At 33.3% G+C, this 24,012-nt stretch overlaps 1 protein-coding gene across 1 annotated transcript; it reads right to left on the reverse strand.

Annotated features, from left to right (window-relative positions):
• Window positions 1–16,141: 16,141 nt before the first annotated feature.
• On the reverse strand, window positions 16,142–17,120 carry LOC142242886 (uncharacterized). The gene is made up of 4 exons (XM_075314386.1): window positions 16,992–17,120; window positions 16,713–16,882; window positions 16,497–16,650; window positions 16,142–16,422 (listed from the first exon to the last, which is right to left on the reverse strand). Exons 2-4 carry the CDS (start codon window positions 16,785–16,787, stop codon window positions 16,289–16,291), a joined length of 363 nt encoding a protein of 120 aa, XP_075170501.1. The 5' UTR covers window positions 16,788–16,882; window positions 16,992–17,120; the 3' UTR covers window positions 16,142–16,288.
• Between the last annotated feature and the right edge of the window lie 6,892 nt (window positions 17,121–24,012).

The raw sequence follows: 24,012 nt of genomic DNA on the forward strand, positions 1-24,012 counted from the left end.
TTTATTTCTAGAGAAAATTTTGTCAAAATTTCATTTTTATAGAAAATTTTGTTAAAATTTTTTTTTTTTTTGGTATTTTACGTACGTGGTGTTAATATAGTGTATCTACAAACCATGCAAAACTTGGTCCATATCGGTCCATAATTATATATAGGACCCACATAAACCGATCCCCAGATTTGAACTGCGGAGCCTCTTGGAAGAACAAATTTCATCCCAGCCGGTCGCAATTTGGTACATTGCGCTAGTATATGCCTGCTAACAGCCATGCAAAAATTGGTCCATATCGGTCTATAGTTGTATATAGTCGATCACCAATCACACAATAATTGGTCCATATTGTCAAAAATAATCTATCAAAATTTTATTACTATAGAAAATGTTGTCAAAATTTTATTTTTATAGAAAATGTTGTCAAAATTTTATTTCTATAGAAAATTTTGTCAAAATTTTATTTCTATAGAAAATTTTGTCAAAATTTTATTTTTATAGAAAATTTTGTAAAAATTTTATTTCTATAGAAAATTTTGTCAAAATTTTATTTCTATAGAAAATTTTGTCAAAATTTTATTTCTATAGAAAATATTTTAAACATTGTATTTCTATAGAAAATTTTGTAAAAAATGTATGTCTATAGAGAATTTTGTAAAAATTTTATTTCTATAGAAAATTTTGTCAAAATTTTATTTCTATAAAAAATTTTGTAAAAATTGTATTTCTATAGAAAATTTTGTAAAAATTGTTTTTCTATAAAAAATTTTGTAAAAATTTTATTTCTATAGAAAATGCTGTCAACATTTTATTTCTATAGAAAATTTTGTCAAAATTTTATTACTATAGAAAATTTTGTCAAAATTTTATTTCAATAGAAAATTTTGTCAAAATTTTATTTCTATAGAAAATTTTATTTCTATAGAAAATTTTATTTCTATAGAAAATTTTGTAAAAATTTTATTTCTATAGAAAATTTTGTCAAAATTTTATTTTTTTAGAAAATTTTGTCAAAATTTTATTACTATAGAAAATTTTGTCAGAATTTTATTTCTATAGAAAATTTTGTCAACATTTTATGTCTATAGAAAATTTTGTTAAAATTTTTTTCTATAGAAATTTTTGTCAAAATTTTATTTCTATAGAAAATTTTGTAAAAATTTTATTTCTATAGAAAATTTTGTCAAAATTTTATTTCTATAGAAAATTTTGTCAAAATTTTATTTCTATAGAAAATTTTGTCAAAATTTTATTTCTATAGAAAATTTTGTCAAAATTTTATTTCTATAGAAAATTTTGTCAAAATTTTATTTCTATAGAAAATTTTGTCAAAACTTTATTTCTATAGAAAATTTTTTTTTAAATTTTATTTCTGTAGAAAATTTTGTAAAAAATTTATTTCTATAGAAAATTTTGTCAAATTTTATTTCTATAGAAAATGTTGTCAACATTTTATTTCTATCAAAAATTTTGTCACAATTTTATTTCTATAGAAAATTTTGTCAAAATTTTATTTCTATAGAAAATTTTGTCAAAATTTTATTTCTATCGAAAATTTTGTCAAAATTTTATTTCTAGAGAAAATTTTGTCAAAATTTCATTTTTATAGAAAATTTTGTTAAAATTTTATTTCTATAGAATATTTTGTTAAAATTTTATTTCTATAGAAAATTTTGTTAAAATTTTATGTCTATAATTATATATAGGACCCACATAAACCGATCCCCAGATTTGAACTGCGGAGCCTCTTGGAAGAGCAAATTTCATCCCAGCCGGTCGCAATTTGGTACATTGCGCTAGTATATGCCTGCTAACAGCCATGCAAAAATTGGTCCATATCGGTCTATAGTTGTATATAGTCGATCGCCAATCACACAATAACTGGTCCATATTGTCAAAAATAATCTATCAAAATTTTATTACTATAGAAAATGTCAAAATTTTATTTTTATAGAAAATGTTGTCAAAATTTTATTTCTATAGAAAATGTTGTCAAAATTTTATTTCTATAGAAAATTTTATCAACATTTTATTTTTATAGAAAATTTTGTAAAAATTTTATTTCTATAGAAAATTTTGTCAAAATTTTATTTCTATAGAAAATTTTGTCAAAATTTTATTTCTATAGAAAATTTTGTAAAAATTTTATTTCTATAGAAAATTTTGTAAAAATTTTATTTCTATAGAAAATTTTGTAAAAATTGTTTTTCTATAGAAAATTTTGTAAAAATTGTTTTTCTATAGAAAATTTTGTAAAAATTTTATTTCTATAGAAAATTTTGTCAAAATTTTATTTCTATAGAAAATTTTGTCTAAATTTTATTTCTATGGAAAATTTTATCAAAATTTTATTACTATAGAAAATTTTGTCAAAAATTTTATTACTTTAGAAAATGTTGTCAAAATTTTATAACTATAGAAAAATTTGTCAAAATTTTATTACTATAGAAAATGTTGTCAAAATTTTATTTCTATAGAAAATTTTGTCAAAATTGTATTTCTGTAGAAAACTTTGCCAAAATTTTATTTCTATAGAAAATTTTGTCAAAATTTTATTTCTGTAGAAAATTTTGTCAAAATTTTATATCTATAGAAAATTTTGTCAAAATTTTATTTTTAGAGAAAATTATGTCAAAATTTTATTTCTAGAGAAAATTTTGTCAAACTGAATTATATACGTATTTTATTGGCCTTTTTTGTTTAATATATACCCCGTATGGACTAACTTACAATTTAGAAAACGGTGTTAAGAAGTTTTAAGATACCTTGTCATCGGCAAGTGTTACCGCGCAACCCAGTGGATGACAGTCTTTAGTAGAAGTTTGTTGGCAATCCATGGTGGAGGATACATAAGATTCGGCCTGGCCGAACTTACGGCCGTATATACTTGTTAATTTCTGTTTATAAATTCGTAAGCATTACGTTTTCAGATCATGAACGCTGGTTGTTTTTTTGACAACGCATGATGTCATTTTGGGAGCCCGTGGTGCAATGGTTAGCATGCCCGCCGTGCATACACAGGGTCGTGAGTTCAAACTCAGTTTCGACCATACACCAAAAAGTTTCAGCGGTGGATTATCCCACCTCAATAATGCTGGTGGTTGGTGGAGGGTTTTAAAGCTTTTCTTAGTAGTTTCACTGCAACGTGGAACGCAGTTCGGACTCGGCTATAAAAAGGAGATCCCTTGTCATTGAGCTTAACGTATAATCGGGCAGCACTCAGTGATAAGAGAGAAGTTCACCATTGTGATATCACAATGGACTGAATAGTCTAACATAAGTTAGCCTGAAATATCGGGCTACCACTATAAATACCTAACCTAACCTAACCATGATGTAATTTTTATTTTGTCACATTGACCCCGTCTGTTCTCAGTTTGACAACACATTGGTAGGAAAACTCGTCGGAGACCCTCCAATCCTGTATGTCATCTATTAGGTTTTCCGAATATTCCCTCTCGCATCTTATGCACGCCAACAATTCTTAACAATTTAATATAATGCCATTACGACAATTTATCTGTGGGTGAAATTATGCCAGTGTGTCACTCATTTTGAAAGCTCTACGAATTTTCATCAAGGCGTACACAATTTCATTAAACATAATTACATGTTCAGATTTCCAATGAAAAACGTAATTAAACTTAACTTAAAATTTAATCATTTTGATGCCTATAATTCCAAGAAGAAATCTATTGAAATAATTAAGGAGCAGAATGCTTCAGATCGTACATAGGATATATTTCTAAGCAATATCGTTAACAGGACAATACACTTCAAATCTCACACTCCCCTCACAATGTTGGCATTTATGGACGTGTATATGTATTGGTTGGTTTGGTATTTGTGTTACTATTATGTCATATGGATATGTCTTCATATATTAAAATAACGGCAGCATATGTCACTGCACTGACAGTGTCTGCACTTCTTAGCATCAAATGTCATAAAGATTCAAATTTATTTCAATACAAAATCCACCTCCATCTTCAGTAATTCCATTACCACTGACTTTGGCAACAAGGACGTCTCTCTTCCCAAAAACAGGACACACCCAGACACACATTCGTCTGATACATTCCAGCAGTAGACGGTCACAGTCTGATCTGATGTTATCGCTCGCTCGCTCGCTCTCTCATTCATTCATCCATTCGTTTATTCATATTCATATTTTATGAAATATAAGCATTGGCCCCTGTATAACCCCTTTTTCAACACAGATATGCTCGTATATTTAATATAATTTATCATCGTAAATATGATGACGATGACGATGCAGATGATGACGAGATGGATAATGGAGAAATTCATAACGACCGATGAAAGGATACAACATCAACAATACAATATGGCATACATTCACAAACACTATATGAGTACGAAACTGCCAAATAGTCCTTCATTGTGGCCTTTCTTTCAATGGAAACTCTTTAATGATGCAAAAGCATTAAACTTATATTTAATTTAATTTAAAGTTCACATAGCATATATAAATTTTGAAAAATTGGAATTTTATATGGCAGTGTATTCTATAGGTGTTACATCCTAGTGGCTGGAATTTCAAACGTCGAAGATTTTAAAGAAATTTAAAAGAGTGCGTGTTTATGCGGGTTCTCTTAATGTAATGTTGCATCTATTTCCTTTAGAGTCTGCCACGGATTCTCAATCGCAATGGATATATATAAAAAACCAAATTGTTCATCAAAGAAATCCTCTTAAAGATGTTTCTTTCTCCATAGGTTGTTGGGGGCAAACGTGTACCATAAACAAAGATTTTTTAATACGCAAATGTACCATAAAAAGAATTCTTCGCTTCAGAGGAAAGATTACATTTTATGTATTCTAATCTGGCGAAGCCACAAATCAAATCCTTCCAGTTTGTAGGATTCTATATATAAAGGTTTATATTCCCAATTTTTTTTTAGACTTCTACAAAATCTCGGATTAAAATTTAAATCGGCTAATGCCCTGGGGCGAAGCACAATGTTAATAAAAAATATGAAAATTTTGAACTCTACAGCAGTTCTTATGATTTATCGGCCTATAGATATGTATTTTCTATAGAAATAAAATTTTGACAAAATTTTCTATAAAAATAAAATTTTGACAAAATTTTCTATAAAAATAAAATTTTGACAAAATTTTCTATTCGTTTTGTTTGTTATTGTTGGCTTCTCTTCAATCGTTATTGTTGTTTTTGATCTCAGCTTAAAGCCATGCATTGACTAAACTACAAGTGTAGCTAACCAACAGAGGAAAAGTATGCTTGTCAAATTTATTTGGGCAAAGCCCTATAGACTGCAAGATGGTTGGATGTACAGCTGTTTAGGAATTACCACATTCCTCATCAGCATCCTCTACTTGCAGCAAAACTATCAACCAATTATCAGAATAAATTCGGGTAATTCACTCAACCCAACGTGAAATACACTTGAACCGTCCGAAAAAGGGTTTAATAGTCGGCTACTGCATAATAAAATTTTCTATAGTGTTTAAGCTTATGTGTATCGAGAGATGAAGTCTGGAGAGATTGAATTCACTCTTACCAACCTCTGGAGTGATAGTGGACTGTATAGGGAATAGGCCTCTGGCATTTACTTCCCACCAGCAGAGACTATAACAAAAGGGAGAGGAGATCAACCATGGAATGTTTTGCCAAACATAATATCTCAGGGAACAGTTATTATGGGCAAGTGAACCAAAAAGACAAAAAAGGAATATTAGGGTTCGATTCGTACAGGTTTATTGAGTCTGTTCCATGCTCACCGTTGAAGTATAAAAAGCAAGTGGCCAAATTCTAATTCAATGACTTGCCACGAAATATCTTAGTACTAAATTCATAATTCACTATAGTATCTTAATGTTATTTCAATTATTCAAATGGTATCGTAAAACTACAACATTTCCACATATGAGTAATGGCTTATAAGTCTAAACTCATAAATTTGGACAATAGAAACAACATTTTTACCAAATTTTTTTATAGAAATAAAATCGTGCGAAAATTTGCGAAAATGCAATTTTGACAAAATTTTCTATAGAAATAAAATTTGGACAAAGTTTTCTGTAGAAATAAAACTTGACAACACTTTTATAGAAATCAAATTTTAACAAAATTTTTTATAGAGATAAAATTTTGAGAAAATTTCTATTGGGGAAAATTTCTATCTGGAAACTTGGACAGGACAATTGGTTTTAGCCAAAGGTAGACCGATATAATCTAAAGGGTGATACGGGCAAAATTTGGTCAAGGGAAAACGCGTGTAAATCGGTGAAATCGTTTATTTAAAAAATCAAATTAAATTTCTTTTTCAAGTTCAATTAGTATAAAATTCAGGAAAAATATTCAGTTAGGCTTTCGCTTTTCCAAATCCGAATTGCCGGGCCTCAAGCTTGACACCTGCCACTTTGCCTTGAACTGCTGCTCGTCCTTAGCAGTTTTTTTGGTCTTCTTTAGATTCCGCTTGACAATAGCCCGGTATTTCTCAATTGGGCGGAGCTCTGGCGTGTTGGGGGGGTTCTTGTCCTTGGGAACCACCTGCACGTTGTTGGCGGCGTACCACTCAATGGCCTTTTTACCGTAATGGCAAGATACAAAATCCGGCCAAAACAGTACGGAACAACCGTGTTTCTTCAGGAAAGGCAGCAGACGTTTATTCAAACACTCTTTCACGTAAATTTATTGGTTGACAGTCCCGGAAGCTATGAAAATGCTGCTTTTCAAGCCACACACCCTCACAAAAAATCGCTTCTGTAACATATACTCCCAAACATATTTTGCTTCAAGCATATACATTTTTGGGTATTGCCCAAACATTTATATGTTTGAGCTCTTCCAATATATAATATGTTTGAAAGCATATTGGTCTAAACAATATATATTTGGGTAGTCTAAGTCCCAAACATTTTGTATTTTTGCATCCAAATTCAATAATGTTGTCTTCCAAAAAACAATATGTTATTGTGTGAACATATAATATGTTTGGAAGCATTTTGCACCCAAAAATATTATATGCTTAAAAAAAATTCTCCCAAACAATATTGTGCTCAAAATTTTATTTATTTGTTTATATATTTACAATCATAATGAATTATGAAAATAAACAGGAAATATAGGTACTAACAACATAGGTTTTCGACATGAATGCTCAAAATTTTGTTTCTGCCCAATTGTATATTCCCCGACATCTTTCTCACTTCCACGAGATTTTTTAGTTCTTAGCACCTTTTTCTGTAATACAAACATTGTAGAAGAAATTATTCAATTTTATGATTTTTTTTTATTTTAATTTTACCTTTTGCCGGACGGGGATTCGAACAGCGGACCACACAGTTTGTAAGGATCAAAGAAGTAGCTGATCAATTGCCCAAGGAAAAATAAAATGTTAATTTTGTAATAACAAGCAACAACCACCAACTTAATTCAATATCGCTCCCTGTTAAATAGCGCTCCAAGCTACTAAACACATATATGTTTATAGGCTATTTCTAAATTAATATATGTTTGCATTCAAGCATATTATATTTACAAACATTTTATGTCCCAAACATAATATGTTGTAACATATTAACATATATGTCCCAAACATGTTATGCTAGTTTATGAACATTATATGCTTGCACTCAAAAATATTGTGTTTAAAAATTTGTGTTCCAAACATATAATGTTTATAGCCAAACATATGAAAAACAGTCTTTTTCATCCGTGCAGGTACAGATGGCTTGCCAAACCAGATATTTCTTTGCGAACTTTGACAGTTTTATGTGCTTGAAAATATCTGCTACCTTTCCCCTTCCTTTTGCCGCTTGTAGTCGGCTTTGACGTAGGTTTCGTCGTCCATTTCCACGCAGTCAAACTTCGTCAGCATCGTCGTGTACAGCCTCCGGGATCGCGCTTTGGCCGTCGTATTTTGTTTATCATCGCGATTTGGAGTCACTACCTTCTTGTAAGTCGATAGTCCGGCTCGTTTTTTGGCTCGATGCACGGTTGTAGACGATACACCCAGCTTATTAACGGCATCTCGGAGAGAGAGGTTAGGGTTTCGCTTGAAACTACCGGCAACTCTCTTTGTCGTCTCAGCGGCTTATGGTTTTCCATTTCCCCCCGATCCAGACTTCCTGGCTGTCGACAAACGTTCCCCAAACACTTTAATTATATTTGTAACGGTTGATTTGGCAACTTTTAGCTATTTTGCCAGTTTTGCGTGCGAGTAGCTCGGATTTTCAAGATGCGCGAGCAAAATTTTGATACGCTGCTCTTCTTGCTTGGACGGCATTTTGACAACTGAAGAGTGAATTCCAAAATCAAAATAGGAGCAACATTCTACACACACACACCTTCAAAATGAAGATAGTTCAGGTTTTTTAAATGCAAAATTGAAAGAAATACGTCAAGTTTATATTGACCAAATTTTGACCGTATCACCCTTTAAATGCAACACAGATCATTAAAACCTTAAATATCCAACACAGATCATTAAAACCTTAAATATTCCAATTTTAATTCTGACAGATAATGCGATGTCTACAATCTACGAGTATATACACGCAGAGGAGGAACATGATTGTCACGATCATATTCGAAGAGCAAAATAATATGATACGAGCTATTTTTGCGGCGACCATGTAACATTTTCGACTGCAACCATGTTGGCTCAGTGAACATGGTTCTAAGAAACATAAAATTGTCCTCATTCAAATTGTTATTATATTGATAACAAGTATATACGGCCGTAAGTTCGGCCAGGCCGAATCTTATGTACCCTCCACCATGGATTGCATAGCAACTTGTACTAAAGACTGTCATCCACAATCGAATAACTTGGGTTGCGGTAATACTTGCCGATGGCAAGGTATCTTAAAACTTCTTATCACCGTCTTCTCAATTGTAAGTTAGTCCATATGGGGTATATATTAAACACAAAAAGGCCATTAAATACGTAAATAATTCAGTTTGGCAAAATTTTCTATAGAAATAAAATTTTGACAAAACTTTCTATAGAAATAAAATTTTGACAAAATTTTCTATAGAATTAAAATTTTGACAAAATTTTCTATAGAAATAAAATTTTGACAAAATTTTCTATAGAATTAAAATTTTGACAAAATTTTCTATAGAAATAAAATTTTGACAAAATTTTCTATAGAAATAAAATTTTGACAAAATTTTCTATAGAAATAAAATTTTGACAAAATTTTCTATAGAAATAAAATTTTTACAAAACTTTTTATAGAAATAAAACCTTGACAAAATTTTCTATAGTAATAACATTTTGACAAAATTTTCTATAGAAACTAAATTTTGACAAAATATTTGATAGAAATAAAATCTTGAAAAATGTTCTATAGTAATAAAATTTTGAAAAAATTTTCTATAGAAATAAAATTTTGAAAAAATTTTCTATAGAAATAAAATTTTGAAAAAATTTTCTATAGAAATAAAATTTAGACAAAATGTTCTATAGAAATAAAATCTTGACAAAATATTCTATAGTAATAATATTTTGACAAAATTTTCTATAGAAACTAAATTTTGACAACATTTTCGATAGAAATAAAATCTTGAAAAATGTTCTATAGTAATAAAATTTTGACAAAATTTTCTATAGAAATAAAATTTTGACAAAATTTTCTATAGTAATAAAATTTTACCAAAATTTTCTATAGAAATAAAATTTTGTTAGATTATTTTTGGGGCTATATATAACTATAGACCGATATGGACCAATTTCTGCGTGGTTGTTATAGACTATTTACTAACACCACGTACCAAATTTCAACCGGATCGGGTGAATTTTGCTTCTCTTAGAGGCTCCGCAAGCCAAGCCTGGGGATCGGTTTATATGGGGGCTATATATAATTATACACCGAAGTGGACCAATTTTTGCATGGTTGTTAGAGACCATATACCAACATCATGCACCAAATTTCAGCCGGATCGGATGAAAAATTTGTTTCTCTTTGAGCCTCCGCAATCCAAACCTGGGGATCGGTTTTTATGGGGGCTATATATAATTATGGACCGATATGGACCAATTCCTGCATGCACACAAAAAATTTTTTTTCTGATTCAATCACGAAATTAATTGATCCAATTAATTTTTTAATTGAAATGTCTTCAATCACAGAAATGATAGTATCAATTAAAAAATTAATTGACAGTCAATTAAAAAATTAATTGATCCAATTAAAAAATTAATTGATACTATTAATTTGTGTGATTGATTTTTATTTCAATTAAAAAATTTTTTGATTCAATTAAATTTTTAATTGAATATTTTTTAAAACTCAATTAAGATTTTAATTGGAAAAATGTTCGTGAATTTTTTTTCTGTGTGGTTGTCAGAGACCATGTACGAACACCACGTATCAAATTTCAACCGAATCGGATGAAATTTGCTTCTCTTAGAGGCTCCGCAAGCCAAATCGGGGGTTTGGTTTATATGGGGTCTATATAGAATTATGGACCGGGACAGATTTTTGTGGATATAAAATACTTCTCGGTTCCCAATTTGAAGCGAATGGTATTAAAATTCTATATGAGTGCTTAAGCAAAGCACCGACCGGACGGTCACATCACATTTGGCGGAGGTCTTTGTGGACCACTTTCAGATCAAGAGATCACTCTATATGGGGGCTTTACCAAAACATGCACTAACATAAGGCAAATTAAACACAAATATTTGTTTACCACACGATTTCCAGTTTCAGGAATGGCGGTGTCTAGAAGCCCACGAATTTAAATTGTGAGATCGATGTAGCCAATATTATAAGGTTGGCTGATAAGTCCCCGGTCTAACAAAGTAAAACATATTTTTTATACCCTTCACCACTACTGTGGTACAGGGTATAATAAGTTTGTGCATTTGTATGTAACGCCAAGAAGGAAAAGTCCGAGACCCATCGTTTAGTATACCGATCGTCTTAGAATTAAATTCTGAGTCGCTAATGTCCGTCTGTCTGTCTGTCTGTCTGTTGATGTATTTTTGTGTGCAAAGTACAGCTCGCAGTTTTAGTCCGATTGTCCTAAAATTTGGTACAGGGTCCTGTTTCGGCTCAAAGACGATCCCTATTGATTTTGGAAAAAATCGGTTCAGATTTAGATATAGCTGCCATATATATATTTTTCACCGACCTGGTCATAATTGGCGTGCATATCAACCGATCTTCCTCAAATTCCGTACATCCGAATATTTTATGGGTCTCGAAAAACTTGCAAAATATCAGCCAAATCGGTTAAGATTTAGATCTAGCTCCCATATACAGCCTTCGCCCGATTTACACTCATGTGCCCACAGAGGCCAATTTTTTGCTCCGATTTAGTTGAAATTTTGCACAGGGAGTAGAATTAGCTATGCGTGCCAAATTTGGTTTAAATCGGTTCAGATTTAGATATAGCTCCCATATATAGCTTTCGCCCGATTTACACTCAAATGACCACAGAGGCCAATTTTTTGCTCCGATTTAGTTGAAATTTTGCACAGGGAGTATAATTAGCATTGTAACTATGCGTGCCAAATTTGGTTGAAATCGGTTCAGATTTAGATATAGCTCCCATATATAGCTTTCGCCCGATTTACACTCATATGACCACAGAGGCCAATTTTTTGCTCCGATTTAGTTGAAATTTTGCACAGGGAGTAGAATTAGCATTGTAGCTATGCGTGCCAAATTTGGTTGAAATCGGTTCAGATTTAGATATATCTCCCATATATAGCTTTCGCCCGATTTACACTCATATGACCGTAGAGGCCAATTTTTAACTCCGATTTAGTTGAAATTTTACACAGGGAGTAGAATTAGCATTGTAGCTATGCGTGCCATATTTGGTTGAAATCAGATTTCAACCAGATTTAGATATAGCTCCCATATATATGTTTTTCTGATTTCGATAAAAATGGTCAAAATACCAACATTTTCCTTGTAAAATCGCCACTGCTTAGTCGAAAAGTTGTAAAAATGACTCTAATTTTCCTAAACTTCTAATGCATATATATCGAGCGATAAATCATAAATAAACTTTTGCGAAGTTTTCTTAAAATTGCTCCAGATTTAAATGTTTCCCATATTTTTTTACTAACATTGTGTTCCACCCTAGTGCATTAGCCGACTTAAATTTTGAGTCTATAGATTTTGAAGAAGTCTATCAAATTCTGTCCAGATCGAGTGATATTTAAATGTATGTATTTGGGACAAACCTTTATATATAGCCCCCAACACATTTGACGGATGTGATATGGTATCGAAAATTTAGATCTACAAAGTGGTGCAGGGTACAATATAGTCGGCCCCGCCCGACTTTAGACTTTCCTTACTTGTTTTTGTCAAAATTCGTTCTTATTATTCTACATACACCCTCACAAAAAATCGCTTCTGTAACATATACTCCCAACCATATTTTGCTTCAAGCATATACATTTTTGGGTATTGCCCAAACATTTATATGTTTGATCTCTACCAATATATAATATGTTTGAAAGCATATTGGTCTAAACAATATATGTTTGGGTAGTCTAAGTTCCAAACATTTTGTATTTTTGCATGCAAATTCAATAATGTTGTCTTCCAAAAAACAATATGTTATTATGTGACCATATAATATGTTTGGAAGCATTTTGCACCCAAAAATATTATATGCTTAAAAAAATTCCCCCAAACAATATTGTGCTCAAAATTTTATTTATTTATTTATATATTTACAATCATAATGAATTATGAAAATAAACAGGTAATATAGGTGCTAACAACATAGGTTTTCGACCTGAATGCTCAAAATTTTGTTTCTGCCCAATTGTATATTCCCCGACATCTTTCTCACTTCCACGAGATTTTTTAGTTCTTAGCACCATTTTCTGTAATACAAACACTGTAGAAGAAATTATTCAATTTTATGATTTTTTTTATTTTAATTTTACCTTTTGCCGGACGGGGATTCGATCAGCGGACCACACAGTTTGTAAGGATCAAAGAAGTAGCTGATCAATTGCCCAAGGAAAAATAAAATGTTAATTTTGTAATAACAAGCAACAACCACCAACTTAATTCAATATCGCTCCCTGTTAAATAGCGCTCCAAGCTACTAAACACATATATGTTTATAGGCTATTTCTAAATTAATATATGTTTGCATTCAAGCATATTATATTTACAAACATTTTATGTCCCAAACATAATATGTTCTAACATATAAACATATATGTCCCAAACATGTTATGCTAGTTTATGAACATTATATGCTTGCACTCAAAAATATTGTGTTTAAAAATTTGTGTTCCAAACATATAATGTTTATAGCCAAACATATGAAAAACAGTCTTTTTCATCCGTGTAGTTCCCTTCAAGAGCGATACAACGATTATAACGACCTTCCAATGTTTTGATACCATTTTGGTAGTACTCCTTCGGTTCTGCCTCAAAATAGGCCTCAGTTTCGGCGATCACCTCTTCATTGCAGCCAAATTTATTCCCTGCGAGCATCCTTTTGAGGTCTGAGAACAAGAAAAAGTCGCTGAGGGCCAGATCTGGAGAATACGGTGGGCGGGGAAGCAATTCGAAGCCCAATTCATGCATTTTTGCCATCGTTCTCAATGACTTGTAGCACGGTGCGTTGTCTTGGTGGAACAACACTTTTTTCTTCTTCATATGGGGCCGTTTTGCCGCGATTTCGACCTTCAAACGCTCCAATAACGCCATATAATAGTCACTGTTGATGGTTTTTCCCTTCTCAAGATAATCGAAGAAAATTATTCCATGCGCATCCCAAAAAACAGAGACCATTACTTTGCTAGCGGACTTTTGAGTCTTTCCACGCTTCGGAGACGGTTCACCGGTCGCTGTCCACTCAGCCGACTGTCGATTGGACTCAGGAGTGTAGTGATGGAGCCATGTTTCATCCATTGTCACATATCGACGGAAAACCTCGGGTGTATTACGAGTTAACAGCTGCAAACACCGCTCAGAATAATCAACACGTTGTTGTTTTTGGTCAAATGTGGGCTCGCGCGGCACCCATTTTGCACAGAGCTTCCGCATATCCAAATATTGATGAATGATATGACCATTACGTTCCTTTGATATATTTGAGGCCTCTGCTATCTCGATCAACTTCATTTTACGGTCATTCAAAATCATTTTGTGGATGTTTTTGATGTTTTCTTCGGTAACCACCTCTTTCCATTGCGTCTATTGCGTTCACCGTCCTCCGTGCTCTTTTCACCACGCTTGAATCTTGCATACCAATCAATTATTGTTGATTTCCCTGGGGCAGAGTCCGGAAACTAATTATTTAGCCAAGGGTTTGCTTCCACCGTATTTTTCCCCTTCAGAAAACAGTATTTTATCAAAACACGAAATTCCCTTTTTTCCACTTTTTTCACAATAACAAAAGTTGCTTCACAAAAGACGCTCTATCTCACAAACTAATTGACTTACAGACGTAAAATTTTGACACGAATCATTTGATTAATATGCATTTAATACTAGCGACGCCATCTATGTGTCAGACCGGGGACTTATCAGCCAACATATTAGAACTTGACCTGCTTGCATACGAAAAAGGAACATTTGCCAAATTTCTGAACCCTAGCGCTGTTATTGAAAGTTGTAACGTGATTAGGGCAGACAGACATCGGCCAGACGTACATTATTACATTGTATTACAATTTCTCCCACTCTCAACGATTGGGACATGTACCCTTTAAACAAGCTCTAGTCTCCCCCAAATATTTCAATTTGAATTTGTTACAAAAATCCTCTAAACAAAACCTACCCCATTGTCCATCCTTGGATGTTCATTGGAATTATAAAAATGAATTTCATTACAAATGATTTTGTTTAGCCTATAATACAGAAATATTGTATTTCCATAGAATTATTAAGAGTTATTGCTAAATTAATTTTATTATTCATAGTCCCGTTTTAATTCAAAATGTTGCCCTAATTTTTCAATTTAATCACTTAAATTTGACAAAAAGAATTGAAATCCTTACGACAATTGTTCACAAGGATCATAATGAAATTACTCACCTCAAATAGGATTTGAGCGTTTCAAGTATCATTCTCAAAGGAGGTATTTCAAGGAAATTCCATCTACTACAATGATGAGGATGACGGCGATGATGATGACAAATGTCATTATAGGTGAGATGCATTTTATTCCTTTGTCTCTCACCTATGATTACATTTAGTACCCGCAATATTTATCCTTGTCATTTTATTCGCCCATGTTCCGCCCGAGTCTTTGTTCACAGAGGAGAGCGAGCTCCTCTGGTCTCCCTATAGACTGCGTGCCTGACTGAATATCTTTGCCCATAATGGCAAAAGACATTTCAAGATTAAGTTTACAAATAAGGACACTACCAAACACCGAACAAAGGAGCTCAGTTGCGTTGAATGGGTGCTAGGGAGTGGGGGCGTGGGAGATAGATCTGTGAACAAAAGCGACAAGAATATGATTGCCGAGTGTCGAGAGCTCTTCAAGAACAATAACATAATTTTGCATGAAACTTGGGCTAAGAAAGTGAAGAGGAGTTCTTTTTTTTTCCTGTGTGGCGTTATTGTTTGTGTACATTTTTGGATGTAGGTTGGTTGTCAGTTCTTTTCCATCATTTATTGTTTTCAACAACGTCAAATGCCATTCATAACAGAAATTGTTTAACCCACCGGTTTCAACACTAATGACTTTTTGGGTGTATGTGTATTTTATAGATTCCCAGTGGTGTGAGGGATCAACGAAAAGCCTGTATATTCGCTAGCCCTTTAGGCACTACCCCTGGTCCTACACAATACCTTTTACATGCATTTGGGTGGCGAATTTAACATGGGCTTGTCCTAGGAAGGGGTCTATCGATCCCACATCGTTTACGGGGGACCACCTACGGCGGCACCTACTCCGTTCAGCTCATAGTGGTACCGCACATTGGTGCCCAAGGCACCTGTCTATTGTAGGCACCACATGTGATGGTAGCTCTTAGTAGATACCACAGGGGTATCGCCATTTAGCCATCGTATTAACCGTTTTCTTTTACCGCCCATTTATAAAATTATATTTTCATTGTTTAGTTTATATATACATTTATATTTTTTGTTTATATATTTAGTTAAAAGATTAAAATAATACAAAATTAATTCAAATTAAAGTAAAGTAGTAAAGTAAAAAACATATATAAAAAACAACAAAAAAAACTATGTATACATAACAAAACAAAATTTCAATCCAGTATATTATAGAAAGAAAAATTAAAAAAAGAAAACAAAACCTAAAATAAAATCTTATGCTAATCAAATATTTACGAATATATTATTTAGGGCATTGTGGCAAATTTTTATTTATTTTTGAAATCGAAATACTTTTAAAGTGACGCTTCTTTTGCAGCTGTATTGCTTTCCGCAGTTCCTCTTCCGGCTTTCCAGATCCACTACACTGAATAGAATCTACAAATTTGTGAGTTAATTAGTATACAAATAACTTTAAAAATTACCAAATAATTATAAAAATATTCAGTTACCTATTAATACACTGTAAAAATTACATAAACCTTTGAGAGATTTTTTCCCTTGCACTCCATCGACGTTGTAATCGTACGTTATCTGCGGCATTAAAATACTTCTCAAATTTTTCTTGATACCATTTGGTTCAATAAGTCCTTTCAAGGTTTGAATCTATTAAAATTATAAATATTATATTATATACAGTATTTTTAAATTTACCGGAAGATACTAACATATTCTTGTCTATTTTCTGCCAATATTGATTCGTTAACTTCCCGTAGCTTTTCTTCTGTATTTATCGGGAACATTCTTTTTAAGGCATCCACGTCGTTTTCTCTGGAGTGTATGGCCTTTAATATTGAACTTTGCTTGGCAATCTCTTCGGCCAGGAATTTCACTTGTTCTGCAATAAATTTGTAAAAATATAAATTTTTATTATAGTTGTACAAAGAAAAATTTGAAAAGAAGTACTTAAAAAATTAGTTGGTCATTATTTTTTTATTTATACTTACCTTGTAATAAAGCATCTCGTTTTTGAAGATCTTCTCTCAGCTTTTTTATTTGTTCTTTTAATTCGCCACAATTTGGTTAAATATATTCAAAAATTTCACTACGTCACTATTTTCACCATTTTCAGTATTTTTTGTTTCAATTTTTTTATTGGGCTGTCCAATTTTATTAAATTTTTTCAAAAATTCCTCCCGATCCGCTTTGATTAATCGTCTTAAATTTCGCTTGCTCATTATTAACTTTTTTGTCACAGCTAAATCCAAACCAACAATGAAAGTTTGTGCGCTGTGTTATATTTGAATTCGATTATTGAAGTAACAAAAGAAAAAATATAAGATACATACAGAGCAGAAAACTACTACGATAAATTTAAAAATAATAAACATAGTGGTACCCTTGATTGGTGGTCATATTCTATTGCATAATTCTTGCCTACTTTTATTCGATATGAGTACTGTAAAAATCATTACAATCTAAGCGTTTTAGGGTGTTGATTTTTAAAGTTGATATGCCCGTAGGGGTCATTTACTTTGGATTTACCCTTATATCTTAAATCTAAAGATTCAATATTCAATATAAAAATGTTTTTTCTTTACTTTAAGGAAAATTCGCCTTACTTCAAAGACCTACTGCTTTGACTGAAGGACGCAAATTTCCAAGATTTGTGTCCTAAATTAAAAAGGCTAGATTTAAAGTTAGAAAGCTCCCTAAAATTGTTTTTGTTTCAAAGAAGCAACATACTTACCTTCCATTAACAATTAAATTCTAATTACAATTTCAACGCAATAAAAAAGGGAAAATCCTCGACTATTCTTCTAAACAACATAAAATTAACTAAAATGTCTGAAAATGTTTATTTACTTGTGGTTACTATGGTAACACAATATTCTGTTTAATAAATTTAGATATCAGTCAGCACGTTTACCAGGGTCCACCTACGGTACCACCTACCCTTTTTATCTCCTAGTGGTACCCTTAATTGGTGGCCATAGCGGCCGTCCATTGTAGACGACATGTGGGTAACCCCATTTCGTTACCGCATTATGCGTCGTAAACACTACTTTTATTTGAATGATTTTTATATAACATTCCAAAAAGTCGCCCTACTTATCCCAGATTCGAAGGCGGTACTTACTGAGCCATAAAATAAGAAATTAAAAATGTGGTGGATGTCAGATATAAAATGCAAAACTAACTGGAGAGTATACGAACCAAATCCAGGGCTAAATATGATGATTTTGCTTCCACCGGTTTATACCAAGATTCCTGAACCGATATTTTTGCAACAAAATGTTATATACCAATCATATGGTAGAAGTCTCAAAAATAAAATCGGAACGTTCGGCCAACGTTAGATCTGATAAAGCCTTAAGAATTTTACTTAACATGAAATACAAAACTCGAATGAACGTGTCTGCATTATGATTCATTGAAATGCCTATGCTCAATTTTGTAGATATTTTTTGATGATTCGTTGACAAAGAGGTAGGGAAATGCCACTCTAAAAGGGTTTTCTTTTAAATTCCGCCGCGTTATACCCCCGAATAAGGGATACCACATCCTCCTATAAATGGTATATACAAGACAATTGACAATTTCGTAACTCATTCGCGTTAGAACCATATCCCAACTATTCATACAAAAGAGAGAAATTGCAAAGCCAGCCTTAGGAAATGACGGTCCACATTGCGGTAGGGAATAAGCTCACGAAAGGTGGTGAGGAGTTATTACGAGGTCGAAGTTTGTCGTAGAAAAAAAATGGTTTTGTGCAGTACTATGAGGTAGCAATTTAGCTGCCGAATTAGGGATACCACCCGCTCCTGTAAGAAGTATCTACCAGTGACTATGAAAGGAGGTAGGAGTCAATGAGCATACCACTTCACCCGTCAAAAGTATGAATGGTGGCAAATAGGCGACCACTTCGTCACTCTTTTGCGGCAATGGAATATTTTTATACCACTGGGTTCGAATGGGGAAGGAATTATGTATGTGTATGAGTATGAGTCTTTGAACAAGTATGTGAGTACTGGAATATCTCTATTTTAGTAGATTATTATATTTTGAGAAATGGAATTAAATGATTTTTTGGGGATTTTGCGAATACCCAAGTGAGCGGAATGTATGAAATATTTTCGTGGTGACCTACAATGAAATAAGCCTGACAGATTTATAAATAGCATTTTCACTTCAAATGAAATCTTTCAAATGAAACATTTCAAAGCAAACGAAACCATTTTCAAATCAATATCTTTTCGTAGTAAAGTGAAACCTTTCCAAAATCAATTCAAATGAAACCGTGGTGCCTTTTATGTTTCGGGATCAAATATATTTTATTTTTAATACCCTCCACCATAGGATGGGGGTATATTAACTTTGTCATTCCGTTTGTAACACATCGAAATATTGCTCTAAGACCCCATAAAGTATATATATTCTGGGTCGTATCTAATTATACAATTATTTTTCGAGCTTTATGGACAGATATAGATTAAGGAACATGGTTAATAGAGCCATTGAAAAGAAAACACCAGATACAAATCTATACACGCCTGGACTGTACATGTTTCGGTTCGGGCGAATGAACCTTTCCACAGTCTTTAGTATAGATCTGGCTGAGAGAGATAACTCAATTTTGGGCCGTTTATGCTAACTCCTTATGGAGAAAACATTTGGGAAATTTCCTCTTACAAATTGAATCATCTTTTCTCCCACTGTACATCATCTTTTCATATAACTTACAAGTCCCTTAATCTTATTATACCCTTCACCACTACTGTGGTACAGGGTATAATAAGTTTGTGCATTTGTATGTAACGCCAACAAATAGTGGTCATAGACCCATCTTTTAGTATACCGATCGACTTAGAATTAAATTCTGAGTCGATTTAGCGATGTCCGTCTGTCTGTCTGTCTGTCCGTCCGTCTGTCTGTATATGTAATTTTGTGCACAAAGTACAGCTAGCCATTTAAGTCCGATCGTCCTCAAATTTGGCATAGGGCCGTTTCTTGGGACAGAGACTATCGCTATTGGCTTTGGAAAAAATCGGTTCAGATTTAGATATAGCTGCCACATATATTTATCCACGATTTGGTCGTATTTAGCGTGTTTATCAACCGATTTTCTTGAAATACCGTACATCCAAATATTTTATGAATCTCGAAAATCTTGCAAAATATCAGCGAAATCGGTTCAGATTTAGATATAGCTCCCATATATATCTTTCGTCCGATTTAGACTCATATGACCACAAAGGCCAAAGTTTACTACCGATCTTCGTGAAATTTTGCACAGAGGGTAGAATTGACATTCTACCAATGCTTGGTAAATTTGATTGAAATCGGTTCAAATTTAGATATAGCTCCCATATATATCTTTCGTCCGATTTGAACTGATATGGCCACAAAAGCCAGAGTTTCACCGTGATTTGCTTCAAATGTTGCACAAGCAGTACGTTTAATAGTATCGTTAAGTGTGTCAAATTTTGTTAAAATCGGTTCAGATTTAGATATAGCTCCTATATATATCTTTCGTCCGATTTGGACTTATATGGCCTCAAAAGCCAGAGTTTTGCCCTGACTTACTTCAAATTTTGCACTAGCGGTACTTTTAACGATACTATTGTATGTGCCAAATATGGTCAAAATCGATTCAGATTTAGATATAGCTCCCATATATATCTTTCGTCCGATTTGAACTATATGGCCTCAAAATCCAGGGTTTTGCCGTGATTTGCTTCAAATTTCGCGCAAGGAGTGCGTTTAGTAGTATCGGTAATTGTGCCAAATTTGGTTGAAATCGGTTCAGATTTAGATATGGCTCCCATATATATCTTCCGTCCTATTTGCACTCATATGACCAGGGGGGCCAAAGTTATACTCCCATTTACGTGAAATTTCGCATAGATAGCAGAATTATTATTCTAACTATACATGTCAAATTTAGTCAAAATCGGTTCAGATTATATATAGCTCCCATATATACGTACACCAGAGTTGGGGAAATATGGTAGACTGTTACACATTTTAGACCCATTTTCATTGGAAGTTTCCTCCAATTAACTGGATAGCGTTAGCCGATTTAAATTTTAATTCTAAAGATTTTGTAGAAGTAAAAAAATTGTCTTCTTTATATAGCTTCCAGCAAATGTGAAGTAGTTGAGATGTAACACAAATTTTGGCCTACATAGGGGTGAAGGGTATAATATAGTCGGCCTCGCCCGACTTTAGACTTTCTTTACTTGTTTTTTACTAACATTTTGTTCCACCCTAGTGCATTAGCCGACATAAATTTTGAGTCTATAGATTTTGTAGAAGTCTATCAAATTCTGTCCAGATCGAGTGATATTTAAATGTATTTGGTCAAACCTTTATATAGCCCCCAACACGTTTGACGAATGTGATATAGTATCGAAAATTTAGATCTACTAAGTGGTGCAGGATATAATATAGTCGGCCCCGCCCGACTTTAGACTTTCCTTACTTGTTTTTATTTCACTTTGTTACATAGTAATGCAACAACACGAAATTTATTTTTAGAAAGCTAATTTGTTAAAATCCACCTAAGTGGGAACAGACGAACAATGCTTATTTTTTCTACAGTCAACTACAACAACATGTGACAACTTACAGAAACTGGTTTCCAGGATACAAAAACAATTCTAACGCGTACATTAGTCGTGTTTTTCCTAGTTTTACGACGGTCTCATCGTTGCTTATTATATTTCGTGGTGAAATTCTGAGTCGAACTGAGTATGTCCCTCCGTCCGTCTGTTGAAATCACGCTAACTTCCGCACGAAACAAGCTATCGACTTGAAACTTGGCACAAGTAGTTGTTATTGCTGTAGATCGGGTGGTATTGCAAATGGGCCATATCGGTTCACTTTTACGTATAGCCCCCATATAAATGGACCCCAAAATTTGGCTTGCGAATCCTCTAAGAGAAGCAAATTTCATCCGATCCAGCTGAAATTTGGTACATGGTGTTAGTATATGGTCTCTAACAACCGTGCAAAAATTGGTCCACATCGGTCCATAATTATATATAGCCCCCATATAAACCGATCCCCAGATTTGGCTTGCGGAGCTTGTAAGAGAAGAAAAATTTCATCCGATCCGGCTGAAATGTGGTAAATTGTGTTAGTATATGGTCTTTAATAACCATGCAAAAATTGGTCTACATCGGTCCATAATTATATATAGCCCCCATATAAACCGATCCAAAGATTTGTCTTGCCGAGCCTCTAAGAGAATCAAATTTCATCCGATCCGGCTGAAATTTGGTACATGGTGTTAGTATATGGTCTCTAATGACCATGCCAAAATTGGTCAACATCGGTCCATAATTATATATAGCCGCCATATAGACCGATCCCCCGATTTGGCTTGCGGAGCCTGTAAAAGAAGAAAATTTCATCCGATGCGGCTGAAATTTGGTACATGGTGTAAGTATACGGTTTCTAATGACCATGCAAAAATTGGTCAACATCGGTCCATAATTATATATAGCCGCCATATAAACCGATCACCAGATTTGACCTCCGGAGCCTCTTGGAAGACCAAAATTCATTTGATTCAGTTCAAATTTGGTACGTGGTGTTAAAATATGGCCTCAAACACCCATGCAAAAATCGGTCGAAATCGGTCCATAATTATAGGCCCGAAATTTGGTACGTCATGTTAGTATATTGTATCCAACAACAATGCAGGAATTGGTTCATATTAGTCCATTCATATCGGTGCCTTATGGAGAAGCAAAATTCATCCGATCTGGTTGAAATTTGGTACATGGTGGTAGTATATGATATTTAACAATCATGCCAAAAGTGGTCCATATCAGTCCATAATCATATATAGCCCCCATATAAACCGATCCAGAGATTTGGTTTTGGAGCCTCTTGTAGGAGCAAATTTCATCCGAGTCAGTGGAAATTTGGTACATTGTGCTAGTATACGACCTTTAACAATCATGCCTAACTAGGTCCAAATCGATCTACAGTTATATAGACCCCTATCACACAAAAATTAGTCCGTATCAAGTTCATAATTGTATATGGCCCCCCACATAAGCCTCCACCATATTTCATTTCTGGCTCTCTACGTATCGTGCAAAATGTCTATATCGATTCGTAGTTATTTGTAGACTTGTCTAATATATACCACGTATGGACTAACTCACAGTTTAGAAAACGATGTTAAGAAGTTTTAAGAACCCAAGTAATTCGATTGTGGATGACGGTCTTTCGTAGAAGTTTCTACGCAATCCATGGTGGAGGGTACACAAGATTCGGCGTGGCCGAACTTACGGCCGTATATACTTGTTAATATTATTTTTGAAAATATTGCTCATGAAGTTCTGTGCATCTTTACATGCGTTGTCCTTGTGGTACGATCGTGAAATGTCCAGTTTTTCCCAAAAAACAGGCCACAATTTTCTTGGAAATATTTTTGCTGGGTTTGGCTCATATTGAAACAACCATACAGTCGATTGCATTTTACTTTCGGGCTCATACGCCATTCATTACATGTCACGATGCCATAGAAGTGTTTCGAAGCACCGCGATCGTACTTTTGGAGCATTTCATGCGACCACTATACACGAGCCTTTATTGAGCTTATGATAAATTTGAGGATGCAAGGAGAAAACAAAACAAGTATATAGAGTAGTAAGTTCGGCCGGACCGAATCTTAACTACCCACCACCATGAATCAAATGAAATAGTTTCCTTTGAAAATTTCAGGGGCGTTTCATGACAGATATTTTCCCAAGCAGATCAGTTCAACAAGTTCGCTTCCCACAGATATATGTACAGATTTTACCTATGAAGACTAGATCAGTTTCTGAATTTATAAGAACCATTTTTTGTTTGAGGTTTAGAGAAATCATAAACATCTCTTGTAAGTGTGCAAGAAAATGATGAAATAACGCCTTGATTTGAAATCTATAGTCTGTAGATTTTCATCCCAATTATTTTAATGACTACGAGAAGTAAAATCTGGAAATCATATACACTTTGTTATGGGTC

Source organism: Haematobia irritans, chromosome 1 (assembly GCF_050003625.1).
Source record: "Haematobia irritans isolate KBUSLIRL chromosome 1, ASM5000362v1, whole genome shotgun sequence".
Classification (NCBI taxonomy): Eukaryota; Metazoa; Arthropoda; class Insecta; order Diptera; family Muscidae; genus Haematobia; species Haematobia irritans.